Source organism: Anneissia japonica, unplaced genomic scaffold, assembly GCF_011630105.1.
Source record: "Anneissia japonica isolate Jap-2015-1 unplaced genomic scaffold, ASM1163010v1 scaffold284932_len83417_cov205, whole genome shotgun sequence".
In the NCBI taxonomy this organism is placed as follows: domain Eukaryota; kingdom Metazoa; phylum Echinodermata; class Crinoidea; order Comatulida; family Comatulidae; genus Anneissia; species Anneissia japonica.
Genome location: NW_022691287.1, coordinates 16,092 through 40,978, shown reverse-complemented (window position 1 = coordinate 40,978; position 24,887 = coordinate 16,092). Strand labels below are relative to the sequence as shown.

Here is a 24,887-nt window from a genome sequence, read left to right as displayed (position 1 = left end):
AAAGCCAACAATAATTATCAGCCTGAACCGAATCTGGGAGGAGGAGGTTTGCCTACACGGGCAGCAAAACGTTTAATTCTAATAATAATAGTAATTATAATAATAATGGTAATACTGGTAATAATAATAACTAGCCATTTTTGCTGCTGTATTTCTCTAAATATGTTTTTAAGTGTTCGTATTGATCGTTTTTTATTTTAACAATTTTAAAAATGTTATGATATGGATGTTCATGTATTTTTTCTGGTTTATGTATGTTGCTCGTTTTTATGAATTGTGAATGTTATTGTCGACTTTTTGTACTGGGCCCTGTGGGAGAACAGTAGATATGCTACTGAACAGGTTTCTCCCAGTATAAAGAATAAAGAAAAAAATAAATAAAATTATTCTCGCATTGACCCCTAATTGACCCTAAATCGGGGGCGGATCCATAGATATTTGAAAGAGGGTGGGGCGAAAGGGCGACCGCAAGTGGGGCATATAGAGACAACATTGCCCTAGGGGTCCGGGGTATGCCCCTGCGATTTTTTTGTTTTCTAAACACCCGCCAAAAATAACATCTGAGGCGTTTTGGGCGATAAAGTATTTATTTGTCTTTCTTTCTCTTTTCTTTTTTTTTTTTAAACTTTCCAAAAAGCGGAGTGGGAAACGGGGGGGGGGGAACCGGGGGGGGGGGAAGGCCGGCCGGCCCGGTCCCCCTCTAAATCTGCCCCTGACAAAAGAAGGAAAAAGCTTTAGTACTGACTATTTACCCAGCATTTGTACACTTTTTTGCCAGTTAAAAGGCGCTATGTTAATGGTGGTAGGGTAAAGGAGATCCGCTTAGGAATATCATTTAAATGATCATCCTGTGAAGACCAAATACTGCAAGTAGTGCCCTATAATCCTATATAATAGAATATTTTAAAGCAGTATATTGAATACTGCTACGTCTTTAACTATAATTTTACCTTTGCAAATCAAAGTCAAATTACCTTTTAAATAAAAATGGATTGTTAAAATGTTGTGATGGATGTAGACATTACTTATTCGTCACGTATTGACTTATTTTATTGATTAACATATTCATTTCATAACATAATTTATTCGATTATATTTACGTACATACATATACGCGTTTGTTTGTTTGTTTGCGTTTGTTTGTTTGTTTGTTTGTTTGCGTTTGTTTGTTTGTTTGTTTGTGTTTGTTTGTGTTTGTTTGTTTGTGTTTGTGTTTGTTTGTTTGTTTGTATACAGTACGCTCCACTTACCACTACGTACTGAATACTCTGCTGCTTCCTTCACTTTACTGTACTAATGTAATTTGAATAATGAATACTCACATGTGTTGCTTTGTAGCGTGGCAAGTCCTCGTCCAATATTTTGTAGACTCTTGTTATTGTAAAATTATTTTTACGATATTCAAATGGACATAAATAAGAATTCAAAATATGCCAATAATGGTAAGGCATTTAAAAAATGGTGCTACGATATATTTCTTCCAGAGCTGCGCACGCGTCTGGACTGTCGGCACAAACACTGTCCTTAGGCCTACTCAAATTAGTATGTTATGATGATGATTATAACGATTAAATACACATACATTTCAAATGTTATTAATTAGTATTATAATAAAATAATATTTAGATTATCCTATCATCTTATTATTATATAACACTATACTTCAGCTTAAATAGTGCAATAATATTGATAAAATGTTTTAGTAAGAACATGAAATGAAACATAACTATGATAAGAGGTTTACAAACTACAAATTATCTTTATTCTCAATAACTTTATCATGTGCATATATTTTGTACCTTTCAATTTTTAAATATTATATAGTTATAAAATTGTCTCAGACTTACCATAGTTAATAGATACTTCAATATTACAATCAAAATATTGTGCTTTCAGAGGTTCTTCGATTAATACTCTGATTAATATTTGTCTTTTTCATATGAATACTGAGATTTGCATAATTATGGGGCTTAGTTACGACGCGAGAAATTGGTTCAACAGTGACAGATTATTCGGTGTTATGGAATTATTTCAAGTACCGTTTTTCATGGCCTTCATCATCATCTACATTACCTTACTAGATAAACAGATCCATTAACGTAAATGAAATAGGCCTACCATTCTAAGCTCATAATATCTGAATAATATTTCATACAAGACAATTAATTATCTGAAAGATGTATCAGAGCCACACAACTGCTTAGGAACTTATTTGGATCTCTCAACTATATTTAAAATACATATATTACAAGTAAATAACAACAAAACCTAAAAAAGTCGAAACATGTGCCAAATTAAACCAAACAGTAATAAAGAAAATGATGACAAACGATTAGAATTGACCTAAAAACATATAAAAGCTAAATTAATTATCTTGGTAAGCTACGTTGTATCGTTCTACATGTGGATTATCGTAGATGGCGTGCTTCATTCTTGGTGGCATCTTTTCTTTACTACTGACGTTGTCATAAAATGTTTCCATCGGGATGTCGTATTGGTGGTTCGTTCCGTCGTTGTCGAAGTGCAAAATAACTTCATTTGAACTTGTAGATTCCGAATCAGTAGAAGAGAATGAAAGAGAACCTGACCGCGAGCGGTACATGTAGTGCCTGTCTGGGTTGTGTTTCTTTATGAGATTGTGTCGCCTGCGAAAATTAAAATTTTCTCCAAAATAGTATTTTGTGACTGAACATACAGAGGGCATAATATTAACCATGATCCCTGTCTCTTATACACATCTAATCAAATAGGTAATAAATAATACAGTGCCCTTTTTTCATACGGGGTTCATAAGGGAACTTTTGTTGATGAACTATGTTTGTTACGATTTTATAACATCATGTATGCGTGCGGATTATAATGTACTGTACGATATTTTAGAAATCTACCAGCAGCCTTCATTCGTTTTTCCACGTAAAATTCTATCTGAACACCCGTGGTACACTAATTAATTAATAGGTAGGAAGCATATGACTTGCTATAACTTACCGAATATGGGTTTTGTAGACAAATATAGCAATTATAACCAGTAAGATGAATATTAGTACCAACACAGCGCATACAATGACAATGACAATGACTGTTTCAACTAGGAGAGAAAGAGAAACTACAGTAATTAGAAATAAGCGAAAAACATGGCATCATAAACAAGTGTTGAAATACATTACGTCAATTAAAAAAGTATTCTTCGAGTATTATCTATTTTTGTTTAAATGGTTTTAATGTTCATTACTCCATATATAGACTAACACAGATACACAAGTGGCCTTTTACTACAATTATTAATTAGGAAAATACTGTATAATAAAAATATTATGGATATAGAGAAAAAGACAAAGAATTCTGATATATTACTTTCAAAAATATTTTTCCAATTAATAATATATATGTCCTCTGAAAACCCGTTATAGTCACAATAGCTAATAAAACTACTATAAAATTAATGACATTTATTAATTAGGAAAATACTTTATAATGAAAATATTATGGAGATCGAGAAGAAGACAAAGAATTATGATTTATTACTTTCAAGAATATTTTTCAAATTAATTATATGTCCTCTGAAAACCCGTTATAGTCATAATAGCTAATAAAACTACTATAAACTAATGACATTGGAATTTTGGATAAGTTTTAAGTATTTTGTTTTGACCAACTCCCGAAACACACAGTGTTTACTCACGTTCATCAGTCGGCGGAACAGCTGTTAGTTCTATAAAGATATAAATAAAACAAAAAGATTTGATTATAAATCAAGCTGACCGTTATTCTATCAATTTAATATTTACGTACTTGCTGTTCGACTCACTACCATGGCGCTCTATCCGTATTGGATATTCTAAATGGAATAGCGGAATACAAAATACTACTATAGGCCTATGAATTACACAATACATAGGGCTCCAAGTTTATCATATTATACTTTATAGTCCTACTTAATATGTATAGCCCTACATCATGTACGTTTGTTATTAGATACTGTAATTGTCTAAAACAGAACAATGTTTATAAACAGACCTGTTATATCTTGGCTTGAAATTGTATCGTATATGAATATGTTTTAAATAGAATAAAATAAAAAAATGTGTCTCCGTCCAATTAAATACTAATTTGGAGACCGTACTACACAACCCTTGTAGAATGTACGCAACTATTATGTCTGTTAATTATTTGGTTTAAAACTTCAATTGAAAATAAATAAATAAAAAAAAAGCAATTCAGATCTTTGTAACTCAACACTGATAATGGATCATTCCGGTTAAACGCTACATTGAGATCTTTTGGAATTAAAACTTACCACTTTCTCGTGTTGTTGGCAGCATTACTGTAACTGTTAAATCTAGAATGAAAAATGAATTAAAGTTTATAAGAACATACAAATACACTCACCAGTGTATTGTACAGTAGGTATGTAAAGGAGAAGAGTCGAACAAGAGAGAGAAGTTTACTTAAAACTACATCTCTAAGCCTATAGGCATACATGACATTATCTAAAAATTTGCAACTTTTTTTGTTTCTTTTTATCAAAAATAACAATAGGCCTAAGATATTGAGACTAACCTTGTTCACAATTCTGTCCCTGGAAGTTATCAGGGCAGGTAGCATAGGTGACGGTGAAACTTTCTCCTAATCCAGATTCAATCGCTCGTTTCCTCCTGGAAGCTGATATTGTGATATCTATTAATACTAGCACTCGTAACTCGTATAGTTCACCGGGTGAAAGTCCTTCGACTATATAACTATTAGCGTTAGTTTCCAACACTGTACCATTCTGCCACTCATCATTTTGGGATCGATACTGCACCATGATCCAGACCAATGATTCCTGAAGGGTACCATCTATTTCCCAGCTCAACATCAGTGTGTTGCTGGTTGCATCTAATAATATGACATCGTAAGCACCAGTTTGCCGGTAATCTGTAAGACAGGGAAAGATTGACATCACGTGTGTACAATCACTATGGACATTCAATATCAAGCATGCTGGTACATATTAAAGTACTAAATTGAACCTATGTTCTGTCCACACTATAAAATTTTATGTGACAAGTTTATGTGATGTGCATGATGATGTCATATCACACCAATGGGCGTATCACATATTTGTCATAAAAATTAATAGTGTGAACAAGCTTAACACAGATTGATTTAGATAGTGTTCATAATTTCGTTGTTTGAAAATACTTATATTTTAGTAAAACCAATACTGTATGCATTATATAGTCGTGTTACTTCAATGTTTTTTTTAAATGATAATTATATATATATATATATATAAACTTTATTTCATATCGAAAATAAAAGCACAAAAATTACAAATAAACTTGTTCGATTAAAATAATCGTTCTTCCACAAGATCGAGATAAATTACATATAAAACATTTAAAATATCAAAGCATTAAAAAATTCAAATTACAAGACAGTAAAATACACTACATTAGGTTGAAAATCATTTACTATATACTAATACATTATTTATTGTTATTAAATTATAATTATATTATTAATGTTATTGTAATAATTATTATATTTAATTTATTATTATTATTATTGTTATTATTTTATTATAATTATTACTAAATTTGGTTTTAGAATCACCGACGTTTTCATGACACACGGTTTGATTTTATTCTATTGTGATAGTGGCTTTGAAATAAGCTAAATTATAATATAGATTATATAGGATGTACAGGAGTGAATTAGTGAATGAGAATTATGCTATAAATTTGCTATAAAGCCCCTTTAGTTCTGATTATATGAATGATTCTGTATCTTACTTTATATGTCAAATATTGTAAATATACAATGCTGTCTCTTATACACATCTAGATGTGTATAAGAGACAGTATATATATATGTTTTAGTTCAATTGCCCGACGAGCTCTGTCCAATGGGGGCTTAAGCTTCTGCTGACCCCCCGCAGGCGACGCCACTGAGTAGGAGCAGCAGCAGCAGCAGTGGTAGCAGCAGTAGTAGGCCAAGTATTAATTACATCAGCAGCAACAGTAACAATATTAGGTTGCTGATGAATGAAGAGGAGAACATGAGTGTTTTGGTGTAAAATGCACCAAGAATAACACAATAAGTCAGAAGATCAGAAGATATGCATTCAGATTTAGCTATCTACAAGTCCTGACTCTGACAGGATTAGAACTATAACTTACCAATATCTTGTGTTGTTGGCGGCATCACCGTGACTGTTGTTACGTCTAGAATGACAAAATAACAAATTAAAGAGTATAGGAACATAAACTGTGCCTTAAATTGCTGTAAACTGAAAAGGCAAAGAATATCTTTATGGGCTACCGTGAGAATAGAACCAGAGCCATTCAGTTTACCACTATCAAAACATCAATGTCTGATAGAATATTAATAATAATGGTTTCTGGTAACGCTGGTGTACTTTCGGAATTAAAACATACCGATTTCTCGTGTTGTTGGAGGCACTCCCGTGACTGTTGTTTCGCCTAGAATGATAAATTAACAAAATAAGTGTATATGAACATAGAAACTTGGTAGTCTTGAAGAACAAATCTATGGATTTAAAAAAAATAAAGGAGAAAATTGGAACAATTGTGAAAATTTAGTGCAAGCTTTTGTGAAAGAAGTTCTGGGAATAGAGCAAAACGTACATATCGAAAGAACCCATTGGTTAAAACAGGGAAAATGTCAACCAATACAATGTGATATTCAGCTATTATAAACAGAAAGAAACCATATTCATAAAAGCAAGACAAGAGGAAAAGAAAATACAATTAGCAGCATCTACAACAGAAAACGAAATAGAAAGAGAGAAACAAGAAATTAGTATTGGTGAGGATTTTACTGCTAGAGTTAGTAATATCAGAAGACACCTTATACCATTCATGAACAATCTGTAAACTATGGTACGATAAGGTCATTATCGATGGCACTGTTTTGGAAACATGGGGGAAAATATAATCAAATATCATAATAATGTATCAGTAAACCACTATTTAACATCAAAAAGTCAATGTCTGATGGTCTGACAGAATATAACAATAATGGATTTCGGTATTACAACGTACCGATTTCTCGTGTTCTTGGCGGCACCGCCGTGATTGTTGTTACGTCTACAATGGAAAAAATAACAAATTAAAAGTGTATTAGAACATTGAAAAACGATTGATTCTCCTGGTAAGTTACGCTAAATGGTGTACTTTCAGAATTACAACATACCGATTTCTCGTGTTGTTGGAGACACTATCGTGACTGTTGTTTCGCCTAGAATGACAAATTGACAAATTAAAGTTTATAGAGACACAGCAACTCGATAGTCTGGAAATATAAAGGTCTAAGGAAAATAGAGGAGGAAATTGGGAAGATTGTGAAACATTAGTGCAAACTCATGTAAAAGAAGTCCTAGGGATAGAGGAAACCGTACATATCTAAAGAGCCCATAAATAACAACAGGAAAAACGCTGATGTACTTTTAGAATTACAACATACCGATTTCTTGTGTTGCTGATGTTGATGGCATTCCCGTGACTGTTGTTTCGCCTAGAATGACAAATTAACAAATTAAAGTGCATACTGTAGAAACATACAAACTGTCCAATGAATTATTGTAAACTCAAAAAGGCTTCCGTGAGAATCGGACATTAAAAAATCAATCTCTGATAGAATATTGAAAACAATTGATTGTGGTAAGTTACGCTCAATGGTGTACTTTCAGAATTACAACATACCGATTCCTTGTGTTGTTGGAGGCACTACCGTGACAGTTGTTTTGCCTAGAATAACAAATTAACAAATTAAAGTGTATATGAACATAGAAACTTGATCGTCTAGAAGAACAAATCTACGGATTTAAAGAGGAGAAAATTGGAACAATTGTGAAAATTTAGTGCACGCTTATGTGAAATAAGTCCTAGGAATAGAGTAAAACGTGCATATCGAAAGAGCCCATAAGTTAAAATTAGGGACAATGTCGACTAATACAATAGTTGTGATATTCAGCTATTGTAAACAGAAAGAAACCATATTAATAAAAGCATGACAAGAAAAAAAAATACAAGTACTGAAGCAGCATCTACAACAGAAAACGAAAGAGAAAGAAATTAGTATTGGTGAGGATTTTACTGTTAGAGTTAGATTATATTAGACTACAGAGTTCAAACATATCAGAAGACAGTTCATACCATTCATTAACAATCATTACGGTACGATAAGGCCATTATCGATGGCACGTATTTACATACGACATTGTGAAAATAGTGAAAGTATACAAATTAAAAAAACAGAGACACGATTAAAGATATAAGAAAGTAAATAAACTAAAAGAAAAAAAGTATCAAATGTATTATTTTCAATCGTAATGTAATAAAAAGTAATTCTCACGGAGAATTATTTCATTAAATATGTTAGGAAATTCCACATAATAACTATTTTGGAAACATGGGGGAAAATATAATCAAATCTCATAATAACGTATCAGTAAACCACTATTTAACATCAAAAAGTCAATGGCCGTATTCAATTGGTTGTTCTTCGTTAAACCACGATCACATGCACAGTGGTAAAATCCTACTTAACGAAGACGACCAGACGAAAAGAAAACTGGTAAGTACTTGACAAAGCAAAATGGCTGCATAGTTACCGCGATACACACTGCGTAAACAAGGCTGCTTCGGATTGTGGCAATATGGGTTTTTCGTCAAAAATGTTTTCATCCAGTTTTTGAATTCTGTTAGCCTAAAATTATTTTTTGACTCTAATGTGGGTAAATATTATAATTTTTATTTTCTGAAATTTAATATAAATTATATTAACACAAATGTTGTTGCTAAACTGACCAATCGGCCATATTTTTTGGGTCATGTGCATAACTTAATGCTGATTAACGCATTCTGGTTACGTTAATTTTCGTCGTCAACGACGATCTCTATTTTACGAACCAGTCGAATGAAAATAATACTCAACGAAAATTCGTACTCAACGAAATGAACCAGTCGGAATAAGCCCATAGGCGTCACGTGACCTAACTTGGGTGTTGGATATAAACAATCCACTGACTTTTAGAAATATAACATATCGATTCATCGTGTTGTTCGCGGTATTTCTGTGACGACCAGAATGACAAAAAAACCCCAAATAAATGTGTATAAGAACATAGAAATATTCAGTGCTGTCCAATAAATTTCAGTAAACAAAAGAGCACAGAATATATGGGCTTCCGTGGGAATATAACGAGAGACATTCGAATTATCACATTTTAATGTTATCAATTAAGCAATAAATCCATAAATTCAAATCAAACAAATCTACCAAATTAACCAAATCAATATAATCAACCAAATCAGCAAAATCAACCAAATCAGCAAAATCAACCAACCAACCAACCAACCAATGAATGAATGAATATATCATTCATATTAATTTTATTAATCGAAAAATTATCATTTCTTTTTAATGATATCAACGAAAAAACCCCATTTTGTCTAAGTCAACTGACTACGTTTCAATTATTTTATTATCGAAAAAATATATTAAATATAAATACATTTGAATAGCCCAGGAGTAGACAAAAATGAATATGCACATGTTATATTCAAGCTATAACGTGAATACAATACACTTTAAACAATATAGGCCTATATATAGGTCTAATATTGTGAATCACAATTTATCTTTTTTAAATATATTTTTTTCTTTAAAAATCTTTTGACACTTATTGTGGTAAAACGGTAAAACACGAGTTGCCATTAGGAATAATGAGTATTATACGTATAATGGCGTCTAATATTGAGTACTTTCAGCTTTTTTACTAATGAAAAAAAAAAAGAAATTGGCAATTTAGTTGTAAACTGCAATGATATAATTGAAACTTACAATAAATAATAAATACAATTGCCACACAGAAATATATCTAACATATCGTGTTATCTTGGCACAAATAACGATAACATATTGAAACTAATTACCTTGAAACAAAAATCACAATAGGCCTAAGATATTGAGACTAACCTTCTTCACAATTTTCTCCCTGGAAGTTATTAGGGCACGTAGCATAGGTGACGGTGAAGCTTTCTCCAATTCCAGATTCAATCGCTCGTTTCCTTCTGGAAGCTGGTGAGGAGATATCTATTAATACTAGCACTCGTAACTCGTATAGTTGACCGGGTGAAAGTCCTTCGACTCTATAACTAGTGACGTCAGTTTCCAGAGTTGTACTATTCTGCCACTGAGCAGACTCAATTCGGGATCGATACTGCACCATGACCCAGACCAATGTTTCCTGAAGGGTACCATCTATTTCCCAGCTCAACATCAGAGTGTCACTGGTTGCATTCTTTAAGATGACATCGTAAGCACCAATTTCTTGATAATCTGTAAAATCAAAGTGTGATGTCGGTGGTTTTGGCACAGATCAAGCGGGAACCACTAAAATTCATGCATTCTTTCTAAAGACTTCATGTAGAAATTAAGCCGGGCACTCACTGCGTCGTACAACCAATCCAACTCCGCTCCTTGTGGGCGTTAGACGCCGTCTGCTGATTGTTGTCGGTGGCATTAAAAACGATCTGTTGCGCGCGCATCGTGACGTGCCTTCCCCACAGAATCAAACTGGCGCAGTAAGTACCTGGCAGCAATGGTGGGGTTAAATCACTGATCTCTACAATATAATAAGTAGTTTTTGCCGCACGATGTTAACCTTAACGTTAACAGATGACACCATAATTTATTCATCTTGCGTTGCAAGTACCTTAATTTTAGGATTTTACGTGCTCGATGTACGTTAGTTACAGGTTTGCGCATGCGTATTTCGATTTGTTTGCAAAATTTGCGCAGCTATCACGTTGTATGTTGCGTACTAACGTTCAAGTTAAGGTTAACATCATGCGGCGAAAACTAAATATTAGCTGGATTACTCATCAGCAAATCCTTGTATAGTAGAGATCAGTGAGTTAAATACGGTAGCTGTTTAGGTAGGTATTGTAAAATGCCTTTTATAAATTCCTGCAAACCATTATATATATATATATATTGGCCTACATTATAATAATCGTGTTTCTTTCGATTTATATATAAACATTCTTATTTGACTTTAGTAAACTTACCAATACATTCATCTGCACCCTGGAATCCACGTTGGCAGGATGTTGCAGCAAGCTCGTTACTAAATGTGGTCAACCCAGCACCGTAGCTAAAGATCAACTGCATCACGTACGTACTTCCGGGCTCTATACCGCTTAATTGATACATTGTACGTGAACCTGGTATTGTGGTCGTGTCCTCATGCCAAGGCTCGTCGTCCTCGGCGCGGAATCGTGCCGTGACACTGTTTACTGCAACACTTGTCGTCCATGTGATCGTTATAGCGCTACTCGAAAGCTGACTAACATCCAGGGTGTATGTGAGGTTTGGCATCAAAGTAGTTTCTTGAACAGCCGTTGTAACCGGTGCATTTGAAGTTGGACCACCTTTAGTTTAATGAAAAAAAATTATAAATATTGTTTAAGAGTCGTCGTATGGTAATAATAATAATAATAATAATAATAATAATAATAATAATAATAGTGTAGTACAGCAACATAATCAGTAGCAGTAGCATTAGCAAGCTGTAGACGTAGCATAAGTAGTAGTAGTAGTGGCAGTATCGGTAGTAACGGTAGCAGTAGTAGTAACAGCATTAGCAGCAGCAGGAACATAATAGTTTGTAGTCATTTAGTTACAGCACGCGGCGCTGAATAATGTGTACAGACCTGTTGAAGTATCCTCGTAACACTGTATTTGACCATCCATGACACCACATACAAACAAGGAAGGGCAGTTGAAGTCAGTGCATTTGGTCTCTCCAGAAGGCGTACAAGTGCAGTTGTCAGTGCAGTCATTATTTAGCACAGATTCACCGATCTTTGGTGTAAACAGTAAAACGTACAATTTAAAGTAACGTGTCTGAAATTTGGCTCTTAATATTTGAGTAGTATTATAGGGTCAATTCTAACATAAAAAAACAATGCCAATAGAAAGTATGTAGATTTTACGTGCTTGTTATCTACAAATTCAACAAGTAGTGAAAATGTGAAGCACTTCGTTAAATATGTACCGTAAATTATGATAAAAATAAGGAAAAAGAAAACTACAAGTATTTTCAGATTTAAAGCTTATTTGTCCTCATGAAAACTTATTGCGAACAATCGCTCAAATCAAAACACAAATTTACAGAAAACAATAAAATCAATAACTGTACTATAATAATAGTACTAATTAAACATAATAAAAAAAATACATATAAAGAAACATGAATTGAATCTCACCTCATAATATCGACCATTCCAAGTACAGCCACATTCCGAGGGTTCTACGCATGTGTCATTCTGAGATACAAATCCTTCATTGCAGACACAACCCTCGACGCAGTCACTAGTTGGAAACTCTGTGCATACATCGGAACTGAAATTTGCACATGACGGCTGGCAGGCAGATGCACACGAATCGAAGTGCGCGTTTGCAGAACAATTTACAACTAAATAAAACAAGTTCGAATTATTAGTAAAATAGTATCGTAGTAATTTACTACATTATAAATAGTGTGCATAACACAATTGTAAAAGTTAAAGTAAATTATTTTTAATCAGGGAGTCCAATGCAATCCAGTGTTCCCTTTTACACAGGTGTTTGCTAATTTTAAGACATTTTTTCTGATTATCTCACTTCGTTTTGATTGATTTATTTTAAATTTCTATTAATTATTTTGTAGTAATTTTCCTTTTTGTATTTATGATACAGAATGTATAAAATAAATCAACAGATCATAGCATAATCTATTTGATTGTCAGCTTTGGTTATTATTATTTTTTTAATATGATGTGTGTTACTCAGATTAATGATAGTACTTAACATACTGTACTGTGCTTTCTGGTAAAAACCGATATGTTAATGCTTACCACAAACATCAAGATCTTCACGCCACGTTCTGATGTCACAGCGTAATGCATATTGCCGGATTGTGTCGCAAAGAACATCCATATCAATATTTGTCGCGCATGCGTCGAGGATACAAGCAGTATAGTACAGATCAAGTGAGATATTTTGGTGACAGCTTCCGAAAATTTCTGTAATGAGAGAATAGAAGGATAATATTGAAAACCAGTAATAATTTAAATATTATATTTCAATTTCTTAATTGAAGTAATTTGGCCTAAATGGGTCTAGTTCTTTAGTCGACGCAGGAAAACATTAACAAATAGAATTATTACATGAAAAAAGATAGAAATTATAACTTCAAAATTAATTTCGAGGATGGTCACTATAATATAAGAGTATTATTAATAATAATAATAATATATGATGATAAATTATAAAAAATAAAAATAATGACAATGCATTTTTTGATTAATGAACTATTTGAGGCATTCAAAATTCTTGCTAATATATGTCATCAAATGGCCACTGAACAGAAATTTTTGGAATTTGGCGCAACACAAAGACCAGCGATTGATTGATTGATTGGTGATGGTGACGATGACGGCGATGGTGACGATGGCGACGACAATGACGAATAACAATTTAATAATGATGTTAATAACGATATTAATAACAGACACTATGTCGATAATAACAAATTTCTAATTTTTAGTGATGTAATTATAAATAGGCCTTAACATTTTTTGAAGCTAAAGAATATTGATGGTAATAAATACTTTGGCTACCCTTATTCGAAAAGTTTAAGCCAATGTGTGCCAACTGTTGGTGCTATGCAAATTCATTAATATTTGAAGTTACCTGTATTATTTAAATATGTAGAGCAGACATCAACGGCAGCATTTTGAAGTTCAATCGTCTCACAGGTATCATAGAGCGGCGTTTCTTTTGAACAAGAGGATCCGAGAACCCAGCTATCACCAAATATAGTTGAATTTGGTGCCTGGTTAGTATGAACATAAAATATAACTTTACTAAAATATTAACGTTTTTATTAGAATTATAGGAGAGTATTGAACGAATAATAAATAATATAATTATCATAATCATTATTGTCATTATTATTTTTGTTATTATTATTTGTTAATATTATTATTTTCAATGTAATTGTCATTACAATTTCATTGTCATTATCATCATCATCTTATCACCCTCGCCATCACAATCACCGTCGAATTCATCGTCATCCTCATCGTCATAGACCATTATCGTCATTACCACAACCACCACCACCCCACCACCATCATCATCATCATCGTAATCTTATTAACCTCGCCATCAGGATCACCGTCGTCGTTGTCATTGATCATAATCATGTCAATGTCCATCACCATCACCACTGTCATTATCACCATCATCATCAAAATCATCATCGTCATCACCACCATCAGGAACATCCTCATCAATCCATATTATTGATATTATTTTTAACATTATTGATATTATTATTTTTAACATTATTGATATTATTATTACATTATTATTATCATTACAGCATCCTTGTCGAAAAGGACATGTGCATCACATTGGCAATAGGAATGACATTTAAGAATCACATATTTTAAAATTCACATATTGATTTTAACCACAGTTTTAATCAAAGTCAATATAGAATATTAAAAAAAACTATCGACATGCATTACAGCAATTCTATAAGCTGCTATACGTTATCAATAAATCTTACCAATGAACCGGTTGGTGTTTGGAAATCGTTGGTTATATTGCCATCAACGTTACCACACAGACCTCGAACTTTATCAAAGTAAAGTGACGATATCTGTATCTCAGCCACGTGCTCACCTGTCCAGCCGATTCTCAGACCAAAGCGAGTCGACAAAATCTGAAAACAATTCAACATAAAAGAGGTCTCAGGCAAGATTAATAATAATTTAATATTATGAAGTTTTTTTTTGGAGTAGTTCTTTTATCTCTGTCATTCAGACGAACTTACCGTGTAATATCCATATCTTGCTATGTAAAGATCGCCCTCAAGTACCGGTAAGTTTACTAGGATCCCATCAACATAAACATCACTTCCCTGTCGCAGCTCAACAACCTGTAATTTCAGATAACAATATTTTATATAAACTACTTATAAATTTGATAATTATATTGATAATAATGATGACGATGATAATATTAACTAATGATGACCAAGATAATGACGACGACGATGATGATGAAGATGTATGTTAACAATGACGATGCCGATGATGATAATAATGATGATTACGACGACGATCCTGCTGGTGTTCATGATAATTAAACATTATACAATATGGTATGTATATGATAAAGATTATGATAATGATGATGATGACAACATATTATAGTAAATTAAAATCTAAGCCAAGTACAGTAGTATTATAAGCTATCTGCTTCGGTTTGCTTGCTGGCTAAAATAACGTAATCACGGCATTTCAATAGATTCCAGGGACTTGAATTTTGATGGCAATCAATCTCAATCGATCGTTCAATCAATCAAACAAACAATCTCCATAGGCCTATTTAACACACTCCGTGAAGCCGATGGGGCGCTGAGTGACACAACTACAACTTTATTCTTTACTTTCGTTTCGCTTCTGTCCTTTTGTGTGAAATATTATTTCAGTTTGTTAAGAATTCCTTCAAGTTGTGGCACCCCAGGAAAGGCGCTAGGTCGATTGTTCGCTTTGTTTGATTTTGCCATTACTAACAATTCACAGACGAACACTACAGTGTGTACTAATAAGGTATTTACGTACTACAGCAAACTTGTTTTTAAATTTTGATACTGCACCACACACGTTATTGGTCCACCTCTCAAGTGCTACAAACTTGAGTATCTCATCAAATTATCTTGGACACTCATTCAAATTGAGCAATCTTTTAAGTCGGCCACACACACAGTATGTATAGGTGCGCGCGTGCGTGACGTCATACGAGGGTATGTGTGCCCCATTACATTACACATTTGAAATTGCTTCTATAATCATCATTGTTTTCACAGAAGTTAAAAGTCAATTAGCAACATACAAATTAATATAGTACCGTAATGATGTATATTATACAGAGGAACGATTTTTTTTGTACGATTATTCGGAAACACTGAGATATATTTTATGAACGTGGTCAAGTTCAACAGTTTTTGACTGATTTTAAAAATTGATGAAGAGTCTACTCAGTCACATATTATTGAATTGAACTAGGCCTATGCATAGTTTCTGTGTTCAAACAGAAAGTGCAAATCTTTTGTTCAATCCCGGCTTTAAGATATATCGGCAATTACCCTGTGTTAATTTTATTATTTTTAGGTGTCTTCTAGAAAGTAATGTCTAGGCTATGTAGGGTAGTGTAGGAAGGGCTCGTGGCCCCTCCGAGATCCTCCGAGTTCCTTTTGAACTGTGGGAATGAGGATTTTTCCATGACAGCACATTGGCCAAGCTTTGTATTCCAGTACTGGGTAGAAGTGGAATCTTTTGTTAAATCTTAGTTTCATTTTAGCAAAACTACTTATTATTGACTGCAGATTAAACAATCTGATGCCATACGCTTTCAGTTTTAAGAAACTCATTATTTTTAATTACTACTTAGAAAAAAACATAACTGTTAATAAAAATTCAGATACGGTAAATGAAATAAAATTCAATGTGATGATGTTTAATTGCCCTGTGTTTCGTTATTTCCTTTGGGAGGATGTATTTAACTTGAGCAAAAAGAGAAAACAATAAAAAGAAAACAAAAATTAAGTATACTGTCTAAAGCCGGAATTCAATGCACCTGCCGCGATTCCACGGAGAAGGCAACGCGACGATGCGTGCGCAACGGGGTTTGCGCGATCGTTTTAATGACGATCTGTTCAGACAGCCACCCACAATCAACAGACGACGTCCGGTCGTCAAGGGCTCAATAACGAACTTTATAAGCACTTTTGGTTGAGGTTCTTTGCTTCAGTGGCTCCCTTGTACGGTTCTCTTACACTCTTTTACAACGTATATTGTATACTTATTTTTAAGTCTTTTGTTTTGAATATGACTTCTGGAATGTGCCTGTGGCGTAGTTGTGCTTGGTTGGTTATGGATAAAACTTGCATAAAATCAACCTTTTGAATCTAGCTCAAAATATATGAAGAAGTATGCGGAAACTGTAGTGATATTACAAAGTTAGCAAGCACTTTGAGTAATCAATTCCACCTGATATCCACGAAGAAACATATTGAATGTTAAGGCCAACTCAGCGTCGTACGACGCAACCTGACGCAATTCATTGTCGGAGGAGAGTCTTAAGCCGTCGTGAGAAACAGAAATGTGAAACATGTTTAATATGCTACAACAGGACTGCCCCCCCCCCCCGACTCAAACCATTGCGTCTGCGTTTAACTCGCATAGACCCGGCGCAACATGTTAGGGGCCACTCCCGAAGCCCTTCCATTGGAGAATGGTCTAAACTTATTCCCCTGTCTATTAAAACATAACCATTCTGATTACTCCCTCCTGTAATTTCTTGTGATATAGAAATATAAGCCCATATACAGACACACTCAATGCGTGTTAATATTAATACTCATTCGTAATACTACGAATGTTGATGATGGTGATGTTGACGAAAATAATAATAATAATAATAATAATAATAATAATAATAATAATAATAATGACGTTAAAATTAATAATAATAATAATAAATAATAATAATAATAACAAATAATAATAATAACAAATAATAATAATAATAATAATAATAATAATTATAAAAATAATTATAATAAACGCCGCTCCAACCAAGAGTACAATTGTAATACATGGAATGAGCGCGTGTAACTAACCAATCTATCATGTAGACCTCTATAGATAGTTACATTTATGCTGATATAATTATCTATATATACAGTAGTTAAATTCTACCCTCATACATACCATGTTGTTAAATTCTACGTATAGGTCCTTGACGTAGGACCATTCGTCAATTTCGTCCTCTCTGTAGTTATCTGCGTACACATGGAAGCTAGTGAGGTCATCACCGGCCTTAAGGTCTGATTCCATCAACGTGTACGTACATGCACCTTGGAAGTCGTACCTTAATCCATCGGGTGTCAAGTAATGGGGGTCGCCCCATACAGTGCAAAACTCAGAGAAAGTAACTGAAATGACCAGCAATAGTTTTCAGGGTATTAAAATAGGTAGGAGTGTATTAAAATATGCCTATTTATCAGACATTTATAACAAATCTTTCTCTTCTTTCATTTCTTCGTTCCCATCATTCACTTCCTATCCCCTATGTTTCTTCTACATTTATTCATCCTATTTCTTAGGATGTGTCAATGATGGTCTTAAATGAATTATTTGTTTTGAAAAAAAAATCAAGGAAAGCCAAATTATTGATAAATTTTAAGGTATAGGAAACGCGGAAATTGCTACATTCTGCGTGATGCCGAATTTTAGTAAATCATATCTGGAATAGCATAATATCAAATGTTGCTTCAAATATGGTGTGGTATGTCTTTCCTGAAGAGGCTATAATGGGTTTTGTTTGCAGTTGGCAGTCATGTATCACAGCAAAAAAAGCATGTTGACTTTTCTCACCTCTTGTTGATGCTTCAGTGCCCCCATTTCACCAACTGATTTCCATAAATATTTGCTACTAAAAGACCCTGGGAAAACTTATTATTTGCTGATTGAACAAAAGTTAGAATTTGCCTTTATTTGGTCGGCTTATTTTTCTGTGAAATTTAGTCAGGGTTATTTTTCCGGGTGAAATCGATGGTAGTACAGCTAAAAAAGGAATATAAGCAGGTACATAGATTTGTGTCGAATTGTTTACAGACGGTATAGTTACAGCCATACAAACACAATATACAAATCCATACTCTCTAATCAAGTCTTTTTATAAAGGCTTGCGGGGTTGAGATATTTTAGTTGGCACTGGTAGGCTCAAGTGGGCAATATTCCACAGGCCACATTTTAACTCTTTACTGTGAATAAAATGTTATTATATTATTGAATGAAATATTCTTACATGTTGGAGTACATAGTTGACCATCTCCTATGTATCCAGGGTCACACACACATATTCGTTGACCTTGGCCGTCATTTTCACAGTCGGCACTTCCATGACATGCGTGCGTAGAGCATTGGCTCTCCCCATTAATACATGTACAATTCTCGGTGCAGTCGTCTGATAGGAAGTTGGAATCAGGCTAAAACAAAAAGGAAAATAAGGAAAACGTACACCTAGTGTTAACGTCACAATGATATGTATGTAATGTAAAATAATAATATAAATAATAAAACCCGAGTGGAACCAGCAAATTACCAACCTGTATCATTCAGTTTGGTACGGTATTAGATACACGAAATTTGGTCTAAATCCACGAAAGGTGAACATATAAGTGTGTCTATAAGCGCTATATATCAACCTACGATTATATTCCTATTATTACTATATTAACCTCGACAATAACAAACATAAAAATAATAGTCTTAGCTATTTCCTATATACATACACCTTACGTGAAAAGAGTGAAACAACGGTGTGACGTGAAAATAAATTATCTTTGTCATCGTGTATTTTATTGTATAATTACAATAATCGGAAATACGATAATGAGTAAAACCTATGTGGTTTTTTTTATTGAATAATAGAAAGTGCACGCGCATGATAGTCTTTTTAATTCCAGGCTTTACAACTTCCCTTCTTTAGAATTAATGATGTGCATAGAGAAAAGGAATATTATGAGTAAATTTAAAGGAAAGCCAGATTCACGGTAATAAACTTATTGTCTTCAAATTAAAGGAATAGACAAAATAAATAAACAATAGTATCCGACGGTATAAACGCTATACGGAATCATGGTCCGGTGGTTAGCTGTAGGGCTTACTTCAAGGAAAGCCAATACTGTGGTAAAGGCATTGGATGCATTCATTTTATCGTATTCTTGAATTCTCTGGTTTGGCCATCCATAAATGGAATGCTTCAAAAAAGCTAGCCACCAAATCTTAATAACACAAAGGTTTGAGAAATACGGACTTAAATAGGACATACATGTTACTGGCATGATGGACTACGGTAAGTCGGGAGCTAGCACTATTCCATCAGTTAATACTGTGTACCACGTTCCTAAGCCCAAGTTGCGTATCTAGTTGCGTATCCCTCCCAAAAAATACGCTCCTACTAAAAAAAATCAGGTTTAAGTAGTATAAAATCACCTAATTTTGCGAGCTAGCGCCCCTCATCTAATCATCGAACCCCTCTTCACCTTCTCCCCCTCCCCATTAGGCCCCCAAATTTCAAGACTCCTAGATAGGCCTACGTCACTGCTAAGCCCATCAAACATTTTGTCGCGATTTAGTTGAATCCGGACTGGACGGAAATCAATGTTATCTAGGACTAAGGTAGGTTTTTTTCTATGGATAACTCTCTACCGACATCAATAGAAAAAGATAACTAGGTCTACATTATATTACGAATAATATGACTAGGCTATATTCACGCTTAACTCATTTTTGGCATACGCAAACATATCCTTCCACCAAAAAATACATCTCATTGTAGAGCTGCACATTCAGATAAATTGCATGAATTCCACTAGAATCCGTTACGTACATTGAGCATAACGACTGCCGCTTAACAAAGTTTATGGACTTGCATATAATTCTATTCTATATAATTTTATTAGGTTTTTTTTAATGATTTATATAATCTCATAAAAGAGGCCTATGAACAGCAATAACAGCAACAACAGCAGCAGCAAAAACAATGTGTATAAGAGACAGCAACCACACCTGCTGTAAGTAGAGTTCAGTGGACATACTGGCGGTGCTAGAAAACGAAAGAAAGTATAATTTTAATTATCAGATATTCTATTTTCCTGATCTGGGGCGGATGCAGGATTTGACGGTAGGGGGTCGGGTGCGTGCATCCGCCCCAGCAGATTGTTAATGTTAAACCACAAGCAAGGAAGACAGTAAAGTGCTAATACTCTGGGCCTAAAAATCATGCTTCGTGTTTCTTGCTCCTAAAAAAAAACACTCCTCAAACCTAATAAAATAGGGTATACACATGCCTATATCTGTCTCTTATACACATCTAGATGTGTATAAGAGACAGCTCCTAGATAGGTCTACGTCACTGCTAAGCCCATCAAACATTTTGTCGCGATTTAGTTGAATCCAGACTGCACTGTTATTTTGAAGGAGTTATTTTAACTCGAAAAGAGTTATTCTGTACCTTTTTTTAGGTACAGAATAACTCCTTTGGAGTTAAAATAACTCCTTCAAAATAACAGTGTGGACGGAAATCAATGTTATCTAGGACTAAGGTAGGTTTTTTCTATAGATAACTCTCTACCGACATCAATAGAAAAGATAACTAGGCCTACATTATATTACGAATAATATGACTAGGCTATATTCACGCTTAACTCATTTTTGGCATACGTAAACATATCCTTCCACCAAAAAATACATCTCATTGTAGAGCTGCACATTCAGATAAATTGCATGAATTCGACTAGAATCCGTTACGTACATTGAGCATAACGACTGCCGCTTAACAAAGTTTATGGACTTGCATATAATTCTATTCTATATAATTTTATTAGGTTTTTTTTTAATGATTTATATAATCTCATAAAAGAGGCCTATGAACAGCAATAACAGCAACAACAGCAGCATCAAAAACAATACAACAGCATCACTGGCGAGGAGAATAACGATAACAATAACCATAACAATCACAATAACCACAATGACAAAGATGATAAAGATACTGATGGTGGTGGTGAATAAAAATGATGATGATTATAATAATAAAAACAGTAACAGTGAGAAACGGGCATATCTTTAAAAAAAACCAAGAAAATAAAATATAACAATATAAAATGTCGTCTAAAATACTTATAAATAACAAGATATTGACATCATATAATGTTGAGGTAACATTTACATTTATTTGTATAGCATACATATCATAGTATGGAAGAGCAGTTTGCTAATAATAATAATTCAGAACCCATTTTAAAGCTATTTTCTGCTTATACTAGCATAGGCCCTATTATAGAACACTTAGTAACAAAATTACTTACGGCATACAGTTGCCCGTTTTTCACGCATGGACATTCCTCTAATGGTGTGCACGAATTGTTTATCAGTGCAAACCCATCGTCACATACACATACACCCTCACATGTCTCCTCAGTACAATTCGATGACATCAGTTCAGATGGACAATATGTTTGACAACCACACCTGCTGTAAGTAGAGTTCAGTGGACATACTGGCGGTGCTAGAAAACGAAAGAAAGTATAAGAAATAATCATTAGATATTCTATTTTCCTGATCTGGGGCGGATGCAGGATTTGACGGTAGGGGGTCGGGTGCGTGCATCCGCCCCAGCAGATTGTTAATGTTAAACCACAAGCAAGGAAGACAGTAAAGTGCTAATACTCTGGGCCTAAAAATCATGCTTCGTGTTTCTTGCTCCTAAAAAAAAACACTCCTCAAACCTAATAAAATAGGGTATACACATGCCTATATCATTGAATTCTTAACAGGGTGGAGGTTGTTTGGGAGTCAAACTAAGTAAGGTTCCTAGGAAGAACTCTTACGGAGGTCAGGAAATAACCCCACATGCAGGTGAAGCATTCTAGCATGTAAAAGGTAGATTTAACTATTATTTTGATGGCTTGATGCAACGGGAGGGGTGGTTTTGTTTATCAAAAAAGGGATTCGTTAAAAAAGGGGCTAGTTGAACCCCCCCCCCCTTTTCACCACCACCACTACCACCTTGTCACGGACCTGATACACAGTATGTGTTAAACTATAGTTATGCGTTTAGGACTATTATTTTTTCAAAAGTTTTATGCATAAAAAAATTAGAGGATATCTCCATTTAGAGCGAAGAATAGTTCCCATGAAAGTCAGAAACCCAATGAGAAAATAGATGGGGTTTAGGAGAAGCCCTTTTGTGGAGGGTAGGAAACCAATCCTTCAAATTTTTTTTTCCAAATAAAAATATTATCCAGTAGGGCAGGCATATCAAAAAACTTTCAAAATAATACGGTAATGCGTAGTACAATACTAGCAAGACAATTCAGCAACAGTTACATTTTTTCACACCAAGACTTATTTTACCCTCCATTTTGTAAAAGCAAATTCAATCAAGCAATCTTCCAAGTCACATCTAACTAGTTATACATGAGTCGGTTTGATGTCACTCCAGTAGTTCGATATTAAATAGTACAATACACGTAACTGGTTTGTCCTGAAAGCCAATAATGGCCTTCGGCGTTTTTTCCTTTTAATAAAATTCTAAAGTACTTGTTTGAAGACTGCAAGCAGACCAGAGACGACAACGCATCGCAAAATTCTTTCAAAATGTTTCTTCATTCGGTAATATTCAATAAGCTTTTGAACAAGTATTATACGTAGTTATGAATAGGGAATGTTTATGGCTTTAAACACAGACTGAAGGAACCGCCATCTTGTTTCTCTTCTAATATTATCATTCAATACAATATTAATATACCGATACAAAGTTCTCTTTTCCATATCCATTTGTATAGATTAATCCTTTCCTGTTTCTTTCAGTGGTGGCGCGAGTTTGTGTGTGTGTGTGTGTGTGGGTGGGGGAAGATGTCAGGTAGACAAAACACAATTTGTCGGAGAGGAAAAAAATTATGTAACTTCTCTGGGCTGATCTAGCCCCGTCCACTTATGCTACAGGCGAGGAAATCGGCTTTCCCGTCTGGGATTTGAGCCTCACCGCCGGGGACATCGAATCCCATCGGGAAAATCCTATGTGCCACAACTCAGGTTTAGGCTTTTAATTTTTTTTACACTGTATTTGATTTATTTGCTCGCTATAAATATTATAGTGTAGTATGTTTTTGATATTGGAGTTGGGCCTCTTTTAGCCATAGCTAAAGAGATTACTGACTTAAGCTTGGTTTCCATACAATCGCTACATGCTATCGCCGACAGATTTCGATGATGCTGATTGGTCCCGATTGCGTCGGAGACTGCAGCAGTACAACGATTGCACTGAAAACACTTTAGCGACAGTGCAGTGATTTTAAGAAAAAAAAAACAGGCTTTAACACAGGCCTAATACAGTAAATACATATTTTGCAGTAATTTGATTAAATGATGGTACTAAGTCTGAGTAGGAATATTACACAATGAATATTAACCTTGAAGTTTTTATCGTGACTTTGAGTATTTAACACATAAGACCTATACTAATTTGCTAAATAAGAACAGCAAAATTTGGTTAAGACCACTCGACCCGATCAAACCAAGATATACGTTTCCAATGCATTCGTGTAGAATGACATTTAATAATAGAATACGGCTATACATATTGTGCACAATCTAGCAATACAAGATGTTCCCTTCAGTTATTATTTATAGTGACTTAAATGAATTTATTTAAATTAATGAATATGCAGGATTAACTAATGTAAATCACTGATTTACTTGTATTTACTGACTAATAGGTCTGTGGCTACTACGCCTGATATATCAGTTGTAAACGCACTACGCCACATTTTTCACAAAAGATAAAATTCTTCATTATGTAGTCAGTTGAGAATCATCATAGGTATTCTTTAGGTAGACAATCGAAGCAAACGTGACCCTGTTACGTGTCCTTAGTGGATTGACGCTCAGGACCCTTCCATTCTCCCAGATATTGTACTAAATTTGGTTTACATTCTAACAGCCAATCAAGAACAGGAACTTAACAAAAGAGACCGATATTTTCAATAGTAAAGGAGAGGCTTTTGTAAATCACACCCATATTTATTGTATTCATCTCCTTATAGCAGTGTAACTGCGTAAATGTTTAGTTATCAAGACTAGAGCAGATTCGAGAAGGCATCGGAGACATGTTCCCGCTACCGGATTCCGTAAGTTAATTGACTAACTAGGCCCATGCTGTAGACTTTCTAAATTAATTTTGTA

At 34.2% G+C, this 24,887-nt stretch overlaps 2 protein-coding genes across 2 annotated transcripts in view; both read right to left on the bottom strand.

Annotated features, from left to right (window-relative positions):
• Positions 1-1,739: 1,739 nt before the first annotated feature.
• Positions 1,740-4,942, bottom strand: LOC117099990. Its single transcript, XM_033239518.1, has 5 exons — positions 4,561-4,942; positions 4,298-4,339; positions 3,683-3,712; positions 2,989-3,088; positions 1,740-2,645 (listed from the first exon to the last, which is right to left on the bottom strand). Exons 1-5 carry the CDS (start codon positions 4,940-4,942, stop codon positions 2,366-2,368), a joined length of 834 nt encoding a protein of 277 aa, XP_033095409.1. The 3' UTR covers positions 1,740-2,365.
• A 1,083-nt stretch (positions 4,943-6,025) lies between these two features.
• LOC117099988 (IgGFc-binding protein-like) overlaps positions 6,026-24,887 on the bottom strand; it is a gene marked incomplete at its 5' end in the record, with an annotated part of 34,949 nt that continues 16,087 nt past the window's right edge. Inside the window, 17 exons of the mRNA XM_033239515.1 lie at positions 6,026-6,209; positions 6,423-6,467; positions 7,050-7,094; positions 7,201-7,245; positions 7,471-7,521; positions 7,710-7,754; positions 9,988-10,350; positions 11,082-11,444; positions 11,727-11,877; positions 12,282-12,490; positions 12,912-13,079; positions 13,750-13,891; positions 14,633-14,788; positions 14,900-15,004; positions 17,844-18,067; positions 18,943-19,123; positions 22,010-22,209. Of these exons, the coding sequence (XP_033095406.1) occupies positions 6,154-6,209; positions 6,423-6,467; positions 7,050-7,094; positions 7,201-7,245; positions 7,471-7,521; positions 7,710-7,754; positions 9,988-10,350; positions 11,082-11,444; positions 11,727-11,877; positions 12,282-12,490; positions 12,912-13,079; positions 13,750-13,891; positions 14,633-14,788; positions 14,900-15,004; positions 17,844-18,067; positions 18,943-19,123; positions 22,010-22,209 (2,549 nt within the window). The remainder of the gene's footprint in view (positions 6,210-6,422; positions 6,468-7,049; positions 7,095-7,200; positions 7,246-7,470; positions 7,522-7,709; positions 7,755-9,987; positions 10,351-11,081; positions 11,445-11,726; positions 11,878-12,281; positions 12,491-12,911; positions 13,080-13,749; positions 13,892-14,632; positions 14,789-14,899; positions 15,005-17,843; positions 18,068-18,942; positions 19,124-22,009; positions 22,210-24,887) is intronic.

Coding starts and splice junctions, on each gene's coding strand:
- LOC117099990 (XM_033239518.1), bottom strand. CDS start 4,942: ATGTCAATCTTTCCCTGTCTTACAGATTACCGGCAAACTGGTGCTTAC. Junction 4,340..4,560: donor GGGACAGAATTGTGAACAAG/GTTAGTCTCAAT, acceptor TTTTCATTCTAG/ATTTAACAGTTACAGTAATG. Junction 2,646..2,988: donor GTCTACAAAACCCATATTCG/GTAAGTTATAGC, acceptor TAATTTTCGCAG/GCGACACAATCTCATAAAGA.